Source organism: Charadrius vociferus, unplaced genomic scaffold (genome assembly GCF_000708025.1).
Source record: "Charadrius vociferus isolate BGI_N301 unplaced genomic scaffold, ASM70802v2 scaffold611, whole genome shotgun sequence".
Lineage (NCBI taxonomy): Eukaryota > Metazoa > Chordata > Aves > Charadriiformes > Charadriidae > Charadrius > Charadrius vociferus.
This window is the reverse complement of record NW_009646844.1, coordinates 309,148-321,441: the sequence shown is the minus strand read 5'-3', so window position 1 is coordinate 321,441 and position 12,294 is coordinate 309,148. Positions and strand designations below refer to the sequence as shown.

General features: G+C 54.9%; 1 protein-coding gene across 1 annotated transcript; it reads right to left on the bottom strand.

The window, feature by feature from the left end:
* Positions 1–5,449: 5,449 nt before the first annotated feature.
* Positions 5,450–12,220, bottom strand: SLC29A3 (solute carrier family 29 (equilibrative nucleoside transporter), member 3). Its single transcript, XM_009894005.1, has 5 exons — positions 11,981–12,220; positions 9,729–9,811; positions 8,391–8,617; positions 7,092–7,254; positions 5,450–6,119 (listed from the first exon to the last, which is right to left on the bottom strand). Exons 1-5 carry the CDS (start codon positions 12,218–12,220, stop codon positions 5,450–5,452), a joined length of 1,383 nt encoding a protein of 460 aa, XP_009892307.1.
* Between the last annotated feature and the right edge of the window lie 74 nt (positions 12,221–12,294).

Below are 12,294 nucleotides of genomic sequence, written 5' to 3'. Positions count from 1 at the left end.
AGAGCACAAGCCTGTCTAATCAGAAGCTACAGTCCTTCACCATCTGTTTAGAGCCTAATTACAAATGCAGGAAAATAATGTGCTTTACAATTGCACCAGTAAATGCTGTAAATGATTTAAATGCATGCATATGTTCCCTGCAGAATTCAGCATGCATCTGCGACTTCTTCTCCTCCTCACATTAGGCACACAAATCAAGGGAAAAAATACCCAGATCTGACGAACAGCGTGTCCCTAGGATGGTGATTTTTATCCCTTTTTTTTTTTTTTTCCCCCCTGCTGGAATGGCAAACAGGGCTTTTTTGTAACAATTCATTCGACAGCGTTTTCTTCGCTTCCATTTTAAAAACTCTTTATCACCGTCAAGTAAATATAGTACAAATTACTCCATAAAACATGTAAAAGGAGAACAGCAGCCGGGCAAGCCTGCAGCTGGCTGGCGAGCTTTCAAAGCTGAATTTCTCCTTTTTTTTTTTTTTTTAATTTTTTTAATTTTTCTTCTCCTCTGGGGCCCCCGCGGAGGGGCAGGAGCAGCTCAGCTCATCTGCTCGGGCGCTGTGGCCCTCCCCGAGCCCCTGCTGAAGACCACGACCTCCGGTGTCTCGAGCCCTTGGCTCGCACGCTCCTTTTTTTTCAGGAGGATGCTCGCCGGAGGCACGCCGCGTGCAAAGGGGAAAAAAGGGGCCAAGAGCTTAAAATACCTTAAAACGGTGGGGTTTTTTTCTGGGCGATGTGGAGGGGAAGGGGTTGGAGAGCATCGCCCCGTCTGTGGTGGGGTGACGGGTCCCGGCGTGCTGCCCGAGCCCACGTGGCCGTGCAGAACAGGGGCACTGTCCATACAAATGAAGCTGCCGTGGGGCGGTTAATTAAGAGCAAGGTCATGCACGTTGGCCCCTGGCTGCCCACGGGGACCGCCAGAGCTCGTTAGGAGTTTCGTCAGGATGCCAGGGATCGGCACGGATGCAGAGGTGCAAAGATGCTCTGTGCTGCTGGGCGGATGCCCTGCCGGGTACCACGTACCACCACCCCCCTCGCAGCCCTTGCTCCCACAGTTGAGCCACCAAAGGCAATGCCACTTTGGCTGCGTAGGCTTTTGACCCCCAGTGCATCCCGGCAAAACACTGAAAGGATGAGCCTTACCCCGAAACACATCCAACGGAGCAGCCGGGAGGCAGCAGAGCTTCTCTTTGGTCACTACCACGGCCATGCTGAAGGATAACGAGGTTGTTTCAAAGACGCTTCCTCCTCCCGAAGGGTAATAGTGCTGCGCCAAAGCCTCTGTAATGCAAAAGTGGGTATCACGGATGGAGAGGTGGCAGTGTTTCTACCCCGTGGGGCGCTCCACTGAGTGGGGATAGGCTAGACAAGGCTTCGGAGATCAGAGAGAAAGAGGGAAAGTCACTTGCAACTGATGGGAGATGAGCATCACTCCATAACACAAGTTTCCTTTCCTCCTAGAGCATTTATTGCTTTAACGCCCCGAATAACTACACCAAAACGCTCCAGCTCTGAAGCAGGGGGGAGTAGCTGGCACCACAGAGCTGAGAGAGAGGACATTAAAAAAAAAGGTCGGGCATAGGCTCAGTCGCTCTCCTTTGAGCAGAAGCTGCAGCAGATGCGTCTCCTCCGCTCTCCGCCCTTTCATCCATCCCCCCCTCCCGCTCCCCGCGCCCTCCCGTCTTGCCGGGTGTCACTTTGCCAGTCCACAGCTTTTTGTCTCCCCTCGGCCAGTTGGATTTAACACCAAAGGCTGATGGAGGAGCCAGCGCGGGGCAGGCGCAGCATCCCGACCGCACCAGCCCTCCGCCGAGCCGGGGGAGCGCGGGGGCTCTCCCATCCTCCGGCTCGTTTTGCCAGCGATGCCGGCACCGTGCAGGGATTCGTACCCCGTCTTTGATTTAGTCTCGCACCGCGGGCCCACCCTCATGAATTTTGCAAGCGCCCGGCGTCGCTCGTTTTTACACCCACCGGTGAGATGAGGCCAAGCCCCGCGGAGAGCATGTGGTCCTTCCCCCGCCGGCCAGCTCGCAACCCGCTTTCCTCAGCTGAGCAACGGTGAAAAAACATACGACCCTGCTAGTTTTTTCTTCAGCAGCTGAAGGGATGGTTTTAATTAAAGAGAGAAGATCTGGCAACACTGTTTAGGACAGGTGTGGAAGACCCACGGACCCAGCTCAGCTCCCAGACCTGCCCAAACCCAAGGTCATCCTCTGGACCTCAGGTGTCCCAGGTCCAAACAAAGACCTGGGAAGTGACTCCCTCTTGTAAAGCTCTTTGAGACCTAGAAGAAAAAAAAAAAAGTAATCTCCTGGCCAAATACCGTGAAGTAGGGTTGTGAGCCCCGCAGCAGTTCTGCTGGTTGTCCCACCTGGATGCTGGCGTAGGGCAGGGAGCGCGCATCGTTCCTGAACTGGGAACTGGGGCGGATGGCTGCGTTCCTCAGCAAAGGTACGTTATTTAAAACCCTCGAGAAGTACCCTGTGGTTGCATCTGGACTGAAGCATCCGAGAGGCGGCGTCCTTCATTCTGCCTCGCAACCCCCATGTCCCTCATCATTCTGCGTTGTCTTAGCTTGAGCTCTTCGACGTGGCCTACGCAGAGCATCAGATGTGACTTTGCCCAGGCGGTATTCCGCACTAATTACTTCCCTGCTGTTATACGCCACACTCCATAAATTACCCGTCCCCTTTTGCGGGGGGATCACCCACGCATTTATGGCTCAGGCTGCCCGTCAGCATCCATCCCCATACCACGATGCTCCCACCAGCAGGCCACTGCTTTGTTCTCAGACCCAATTCTTGCCCAGTTTGAACCTGTATTGATTTTTCTCCTCGTTTCTCTAACTTTCCTTAGCTGAATGCCACGAAAGACAAAAGATAAATTCCCTTTTGGCCTGCTTCCCCTGCCAATGCAATAAATACGCCCTCCACACCTACCTGCAGGTCATTTGGAGACATTAAATTAGAAGAATCGGGCTCTCAAAGCAATTATCTCCGGGCTCCTTCACCTGGCCCTCGTCAGCGATTTCTCCCAGTTTACAATCCAAACTGAGATTGCAGCTTGGATTACAATCCAGGAGAAGGATGACCAGAAAGAAAGATGCCAACTAAAAGTGCATGCATCTGTGCATCTCCAAGAGAAACCACTTCAGACACCAGCAGTTGCACAGTATCAAGAATTAACTTTATTAGCAACGGTAGTACCGGATAATTAAGTTCTGTCTCAAGAGGTATTTGGTCTGTAACATGACGGAGCAGTCAGCAAACGAGCAGAATCTCCTCATACCTGGGAGCAGGCGAAACGTACGGGTTGAGGAGAGCAGACCACGCGGGCAGGCTCTCAAGTGGGAAGCACTGAAGGCCACAAAGGGATGTTTCGGTTGCCAAAACGACATTGGCTTGGGTTTTTCAACCACGAGCAACTATCGCGTTACCCCAAATAACGCTCCAGTGCCATCGGAGGTGATGGGACTACGTACACTCGTGAGCAGCACCCGGCCGGTCAAGAGACATTGCTACCCTCAGCCCTTGGGCTACCCTTTAAGTGAGGTGGACCTTAACCTGGGTCAACGCTGGCCAAAGCAGCCCCTAGCCAAGCGTCGGGGGCTGAAGGGCTGCAGACCTACCAAAGCGACAGAATTAAGAGCCCACACGTGCAAAGTGGCGTGCCATGAAGTTGCTCCTCGGTACTGCACGCCCTGTAACTTTTCCACTCGTGTCTGGATTTTATGTTTAAATAAAAACCAGCCGTAAAGCAGACCTGTGTGCATATTGCCAACAAGCCCCAACACTAAACACTGGAAAGGATTTATATAAAATAACCCCCACCCAGCAAGCCTACATGTCACCCCGTGCCAATAACTGCTGTCGATCCTGCTGTTCTCCCAAGCGAAGCCAAGGTGGCCACGGGTGGCAAGGCACCAGCCCCGCGTCCTCACCAGCTCCCCACCACATCCAGCACAGCAAGGAGACGGCCTGGCGACCCGGACCGGCAGCTTCTTGGTCAAGCAGGAGATGCTGAGAGAGCATCTGCTAACGGCCCACTCTGAAAGGAGTTATTTTCCATAGATAGCATCCCTGAGGCATCAGCTGCAATGCCAAGTTCTGCCATTACATCCTTGCTTACCAGTTCATAAAATCATAGAATGGTTTGGGTTGGAAGGAACCTCGACGATCATCTAGTTCCAACCATGGGCAGGGACACCTCCCACCAGCCCAGGTTGCTTCAAGCCCCGTCCAACCTGGCCTTGAACACCTCCAGGGATGGGGCAGCCACAGCTTCTCGGGGCAACCTGCCCCAGGGGCTCACCACCCTCAGAGTGGTGCCCCACCTCTCCTAGACCATAAATCCACACAATCTGAGCAAATAAATACAATAAGTGTATTTAGCCCCGGCTACATTTGCATATGGAAGTTTAAGTGACTTTAAAAACTGGTCCCCTTTGGGTGGGCCATCTTTCTGAGTGTGACAGTAGCTCGTCCCTCTGAAAACATCTGGAGACCATATGCCGCCTGTCTACCTAAATTAATCCGCGTTCTGCCGTGAACATCCCATCAGAGCCTCCCTAATAGCTCTCCCTGACTTTTATAGACCTATCTCAACACAGAATAAAGGCACCTTAAAAACCTTAGGTCCGACCATTTAGCATTTCGCTTTCCCTGGGGTTCAGCTGCAGACAGGTAAGTCTGTGTCCACAGACGGTCACAGCAGGAGAAATGGTCTCGGGTTGGCCACGACATACAACCCCGACACTAGCAGCACCGTGCTGGGGGCTGGATGATCCCTCATTCAATCTTATCTGGAAAAACGAAAGCAAGCAGAAGGCCAAGTGGAGAGGTTTCCCTTATATATGCTTTTTTAAGGCATGAATGTATGAAATTCTCCCCAAAACGGTGCCCTGCTCCCTGGCAAGGCTGCTATCTGCTCCTGATCCTTGATGAAAGCTGCTCCGGGGCTGAAACTCCCTTTAGCTCAAGGCCATCGTCACAGCTTGATGAAGGGGGAGCCCCCGAGACCCCTGAAACGCTGCAGGGCTGAACTCCTAATAAAAAGGCAGCAAAACCCAAGGTGCCTTCAAAAGCCCTGGTTTTGGTTTAAAGCCAGCGTGGTGGCACCAGCGAGCCACCCTTGCCCATGGGCACTGGAGTGAGGTTTCCCCGCACCCCCGGTGCTTCCCTGAGCTCCCCAAGGAGAAGGAGGTGGGTTTTTTTGGTCCATTTGGTCCGGTCGAGCTGGGGAGTGACAAAGGTCTGACGGGACCTCCCAAGCACAAGTCCTCCTCCCAGAAGAAGGACTTTCCCCCTGGATGCAACCCCCGCTCCCAAGACAGGTAGCCTGCCCCAAAACCATGGCGTGCCTGGCTTTTGGGGTGAAAAAAACCCCAAAACCAAACCAACTAAATACCCAACAGCAGCACCGCAAAACAAGGTCCTCTTCCCTGGCTGCTCCTCTACACGAGGTGGACAATGAGGATGGAGCAGCCGGACCCCACGGCCAGCCCCAGCATGAGGTAAAAAGTCATCACCACCCCTGCTGCCTCGGCCAGCTCTTTCGGCACGATCTTGGGGCCGTAGACGATGACCAGCGTCCCCAGGTAGCCGTTGCTCAGCCCCAGCAGCGCCGTGAAGACCACGGGGTAGATGTCTTGGTTGAAAACCACTGTCCGGATGTGAGACCGGGGCTGGTAGTTGCTGAGGATGAAGAGAGGGAGGAAGATGGTTCTGAGGAGGACGAGGGCAGGCAGCAGCTTGCTCTTGGGGCCGGGGGCCTGGATCCAGGCGGTGATCTGCCTCCCGCACCAGTCGGCGAAGTTGTACAGGAGAAAGCAGGTGAGCGGCACGAAGTACTTGGTGCTCCAAGGGCTTCCCGAGGACTTGCTGACCGACTCGATGTTGGAGGAGAGAGAAGGGAAGATGATGATGGAGATGAAGAAGACGTAGAAGAGGCAGAAGCCGAGGAGGGCGGTCTTCTGCAGGATGGGGCGGAGCGGGGGGATGCTGGTGCTTTTCACGAGGAAGGGGGTATTTGTGGTGCCTCCTGGCTCTGCCTCGTCCTCCGCAGAGCTGTCGGGTGGCACGACAGCCAGAGATGGGCTCTCCTTCTGGCGGCTCATGTAATACCTGGAAAAAGAGAAGGAGGGAGACTGTTAGCCAAATGTGCGTGGCGGGGGGAACCCCAGACTGAGATTTGGAGAGTTGGTGACGCAGGGATGTCCGCCGGACCCAGCCAAGGTGGTTGCAGCGACACCATTGCACCTCCAGCTCCCACACTGTATGGAGAGGTGACCCTCGAGGGACCTGCCACCCCCTCTTCCCCACTGCGGGGATCCCTTTACACCCTCAGGGTTCACAGGGGGGGACCTACTGCATGCAGGTGTTTGAGGGGGGAAGGTGATTTGGGGGGCTGCAAGCGCCAACAAGACCAACAGGTCATAGAATCACAGAATGGTTTGGGTTGGAAGGGACCTTGCAGATCATCCAGTTCCAACCCCCCTGCCCTGGGCAGGGACACCTCCCACCAGCCCAGGTTGCTCCAAGCCCCGTCCAACCTGGCCTTGAACACCTCCAGGGATGGGGCAGCCACAGCTTCTCGGGGCAAACAGGACCAGTGCCTCACCACCCTCAAAGTGAAAAATTTCTCCGCGATATCTAATCTAAATCTCCCCTCTTCCAGTTTGAAGCCACATCAGTGCATAACGTTGCAGACGCGGACGCCCTACGGGGACCCACCTGGCTGGCTGCCTCCAGATGACAGCGCTCTGCTGACTTCACGCATTTTGGAAGCCCCGGCAGCGTCAGCACCCCTCTCCCCCCCCCTGCTCCCCCCATGGGGAGGCTTGCCAGAAACTCAGCACACACGGAGTCAGGCGCCCAGTTTCGGTCTGTGGTTGCAGTCAAATGGGGAAGCGTGGCTTGTGGTGGCACAGCGCCGGAGCCGGAGTGCACAGAGGGATGCCGGAGCGGGGTGACAGGGCAGGGACCAGCACAGCAAGCATCTCATGGGTCCCCATAGCAAGCCCACTCGGCACCGGCAGCAGCACACCCTCCCGACCCGTGCTTGTTGGGATGCCCACGGTGGGCTGGTGCACGTACCTGGAGTACTCCAGCCTGGGAAGGAGGAGGTACACCATGATGCAGATGACGATGAAGATGTCGGCGGTGAGGGAGTAGGCCAGAGCGCTGGCCGTAACGGCAGCCGCCGCCGCCAGGTCTATCAGGGAGGCGATGGCGCTGATCGTGCCGCCCATGGCCTGACCTGCATGGGGTACCAGAAAGCTGGAGCTCAGCACCTGGGGCGCGGGTGAGGGACATCGAGGTGGCACAGAGCACCTCCAGTGAGGAGGACTTTGAGGAGAAACCCAGAAACAGCAAGATCCTTTTACTAACACCTCCTGGCGTGCACAAACTCCTCAAAGGAAGCAGCTCCCCCCCCTGCCCCACACGCTGGTCCCCAAACCCGGCTCAGGGTGCAGATCCCTATTTGTGGGACCGCCTCACAGCCCAGGTCCCGCCCTGCACCCCCTTCCAACACGGCCCCAGCGCTGCACGAGGGTCAGGATGGGACCAGACCTACTGGGTTTGCACACGCAGAGTGCTGCGGAGAAGGTCCAAACCCTGCCCAAAGCCTAAACCTGGCTTTTCACCATTCGTACATCTAACTGCCTCTCTCCTGCATTCCCCCAGATGGGAATCCAAGCCACCAGCAAGAGGTATGCCATCTCGGGGACACAGTGATCTCCCCCCACCAGGCTAAACTCATTAAAACACTCCTGTCTTGGCCGACGGGAAAAAATTCCTCTTGTCTTGAATTTTTTTCCCTTCCCCTCCTGGTTTGTCAGCCGTTCCGCAGCCCATTTATAATGTTATCAAACCTCCAGGGAGCTCATCACTCACGGCTCCCAACGGTGCCCCTCATCGCTCATGGAAACGCACGGAAATGCTGAGCAGAAAGGAGGAGACAACGCAAAGCTGAAGATTCCTCCAGCCGCAAAACAGAGGAGCTAAGGGATGTACCTCTTTCCCCCTCCTTCTCCCTGCACAGAACATCCAACCAGGTCAAGCCGTCGCTCTGGCCGGAGCTGCTCTGCAGGGTGTTCACCCCCTGGGCAGGGACGGTGAAGGACCACGGTTCTCCTCATCTCTGCTGAGCCCTCAGCACTTTGGTTTATAGGTATTTACAGAAACGAGAGCGCCGGTTCATGTGACCCGGCATGTTTCTCCTTCAGCAACTTCCCTTTATCACTAAGGCCAAGTTAAGTTTCTGAAATAAACCCCCACGTGACCAAACGCCTGATGCAGCACAGAAAGAAAACCAACCGCCCGACCACAGAAAACCCAAGAGCGTGATCCCACCGGGATGGCACGGCTCGGGGTGATGGTGGGGACACCAACCCGAGATCAGCGCCTGCAAGTTCTTCATGGGGAAGCAGCTGCTCAGACCGAAGATGCTGCTGGTGAAGACGGTCGAGGCGCTGCTGACGACGACCACGCAGGCGATGGTGAGGGCAAAGAAGCGGGTGGTCCAGGTGGAGGTGTCGACCTTCACCAGCACCGTGATCACCAGGAAGACGGCCAGCATGACGAAGAGGGAGGACAGGATCCGGACGCTGGCGGGTACCCTGGGAGACAAGGGGAAGGAGAGGCTTGTTTAGAACTTTATGGTTTAAAACCATAACGGGAAAGGGCGATGCAGAAGACACCAACATCCTCTGCTGCCAATAGGATCAAAGTAAATTAAGGCAGGCTGTGGGAAGATGAATAAAAACTAACGCTTTTTCTCAGAAGGCTTTAGATGGAATTTCCACTTTTGCCATCAGTAGGACCCGTTTTGGAACATGTTGCCCAGGGCAGTGGTGGAGCCCCCATCCCTGGAGGTATTTAAGGGTCGTGTAGATGTAGTGCTGAGGGACACAGTTTAGTGGTGGGTTGTCAGTGTTAGGGTAATGATTGGACTAGATGATCTCATGGGTCTTTTCCAATCTAGGAGATTCTGTGACCCATGAAGTCTGTAAGCCCAACCGGGCTGTAAATACCCATTTCTCCCAGCAACAAGGAGCCCCCATGGCTGGAGCAGAGATGGAGCCTGCCCGGGGAACACGGCAGGCCGAGGGAAAGCAACCCCAGGCACGTCGCTACAAGATAGTGAGTTCTTTGAGCACAGAGGTTGCCTATCACCCAGACCGGACAGGCTGGCAGGACAGAGGGACAAGGGACAGAGGGAGGGAGCCCTTGGGCTCCCTTCCAACCCTAACAATTCTGTGAATTCTGTGAATTCTGTGAGCCGGCTCAGCAGCCGAGATGGAGAGATTAAGCACACACACACATTCCTCTTTGCCGGCAAACGCACCACAGGAGTTTAACCTGGGATAAGGAAGGGTAGGAATGAAGGGAGATGGCTATTTTAGATTTAAGGCGAGCTCGCACCGAGGCATGGATGCTCCACATCTTAACGCAGCTCAACGGCTGGTCGAACTAGAGCGAAGGCGATACCGGACGAGCCCAGCTCTCACCAGCCGCTCCCCTGGTGACAACAATGCCATTTTTAAGAGGAGAGACGTCCGCCGTTCAGGCAAGGGGCACAACGAGGGGGTTTCGGCCACGCAGGGGGACTTGCGCTCACGATGCCCCGTGGCTTCCCGCCCAAGGGAAGGGGAGGTTGAGCCAGCAGCCTCAGCTGAAGGCAGAGAAAGGCAGGAGCAAAGCGGCTGACGGGAAGGGAGCAGCACTTACTTGTTGACGAGCAAGAAGTTTCCGACCAGGCAGAGCACCGAGGGCACGGTCGAAGCGATGGAGATGTAACTCTCGAAAAAGTCCTGCCAGGAAAAGTATAAAAAAAAAAAAACCAAAAAAAAAAAAAACCAAGCAAACAAAAAAAATAAACACAAAGGAAAAAAAAAAAGGTAAGGGGGAACACCACGTGAATTTCAGGTCCTACACGCTCCAGCACGCATTGGGTAGGTGTCCACCTCGTTGCATTGTAGCCTATCTTGCAAAGCTGCTCGGGATGAAAGGCAAAGGGAAGAGGCGATGGAAACCACGCCGGGGCTGTCTCGTCCCGCAGCAGCCCCGGGATGTTTCAGAAAACGAGGGACCTAACAAATTCTGAACCAAAAATGGCGAAGGAAAAAGGAGGTACCCGCCTTACCGCCGCGCTAGCCCCCAGGAAATACGGAGGTCTGAATCTCTCCTGCTGGCTCCAGCGTCCTGGACAACCCCCCTGAACCTTTTAACCCTCTCCTCGAGCTCCGCGAGGGCTGCTTTTTATAAACCGCGGCACAAAAGCACTAATATTATTAGCTAACTGCCTCAAAAGCCCAACCCATGCATCCCTCTCGACCCGCAGCGAGTGGGACACCACGCCGGAGAACACGCTCGAGCTAAAGCAGCCCAAGCAGGGACACGGGGACGTTATTTTCCCTGCCGGTCTCCCTCTCTGCAAGCAGGAAACTCATGGAGAAACTACGTTGAGACCCGATACCCATTTCCTCTGGGGACTCGTATATCCTGCGAGCAGGAGAAGGCACTTGGCACCTTATATTTTTATTTTTGCAGCTTTGCATCGTAGTCTTTTAATCAGTTGACAAGCACGTTCATTTAGCCTCCCCTATCGGGAGCTTTACTGGAAGCGACGGGAAGTCTAATAATCGCTCCCGGAGGGTCCGTATAGATGGAGAGGTAAATGCCAGCGCTTAACGGCGTCGGCTTGGCGAAGCCATGAGGGAACTGGGGAGGACATCGTGCCATGGGGTTGCTAGCACAGGGCCACCCTATTTGCGGTCTTCGGGCACCAGGGGGGCTGGGTCTCCATCAGTTTAATCCACCCGGTGTCTTGATTTCCACCGGCACGCCGGTACTTCAGCATCCCGGTACACACACCGTCGGTGACGCTCTGCTTCCCTCCCTCATCAAAAACGCAGCCGGTTTAACAGCTCTTAAAATTAAAGCAGGCGCGGATGCCGTACCGGTGTGAGAAATCCCAGAGCAAACGTGGGCGTCGCACGCGGCTCCGTGTTTACATAAAAATAAAAAGCGCCCGAACCACTTGGACGAGCTCGGCAACGGGAGGAGGACAGCACACGGCCTCGTCACGCCGACACTTTTCCCAGCAACAAAGAAATGCCATCGCTTTGTCGGGAGAGCACGGGGAAATAACCTTGCCGTGGCAGGAGGGGCAAGGGAAGGCGGCTTTTTTGGGGGGAGAAAAAGCGAGGATGTCAAGCCTGCTGCCCCAAGGCTGGCTCATCAATCGCCCCGTGCCAACCTCCTCCTCCCATATGCCAAAAGCCAGATGTTAAGCGCTGCGAGGAGATGCTCCGGTCACACCTGCCCGATCTTGAAGGAAAAGCCGTAAAGCATCCGGGGAGGGGGGCTGGAGACTATCACAAACCATGTGCTCGGGGAGGCAGGGGGGCTGATGCTCCCGCAAAACCCTGCTGCCCCCCTCGAAATAACATGCTGCACCGACCAGTACGAGGGAGAAAACGCCTAAAACGTGTCCGACACCTCATCACAGAGGCAAAAGTTAAGGGCAATTTATCTCCCAGGCCGCAGGGAGTTGCGGCCGAGCGCAGCTGGAAAAGCACAGAGCACCACAGGGCTCAGGGGCTCACCAAAGCATGAAGGACATAAAAAAAAACCAAACCAAACCAACCAAAACCCCAAACAGATTTTTAACCTTTGCACCGCAGAAATTGTCCTGTGAAGGGCAGCTTTCCTTATAAAACTTATAAACCTTAGCGCTTCCACCGCGGGTAAAAGACAGACCGCAAAGTGCTACGCCTTTTAGTTTTGAGCATCTTTCCTGCAACTATTTGCGCTCCCCCAAATAAACCTCTACCCCAGGTTTGCCGCAGGCAAAACCCCAGGGGATGTTCACTTACCTTCTGGGGAAGCGGAGGGGAAAAAGAGCGAGTAAGGAAGGAAAGCTGCTTTTTTAATTATTATTATTTTTCCTTTTTCTGCCTTGAAAGCGGCACACTCACCCGCAGATCCGCCGCCGCCTGTCCCGCCGGGCCCGCCTGATCCGAGCAGTTTTGCAACTTGTACATCCAGTAGTGCTTCGCCGTGATGAAAAAATTCCAGGGCAGCAAGGACCCGATGCCCAGGAGGAAAAAAATAACGTAGGCCCCATGTAAGCGGTCGCTGGGCTTTTGCCGGCTGTATCGGTTCACCGAAGGCTCCTCGATCAGCGGCTCCTCGTCCGGGGGAAAGTGGCTTTGCATAGCGCTGGCACGCTGCAAAATAATACAAAAAAGCAACCAAAAAGAAAGGTATTATGGCTCGAGGGGCGCAAAGC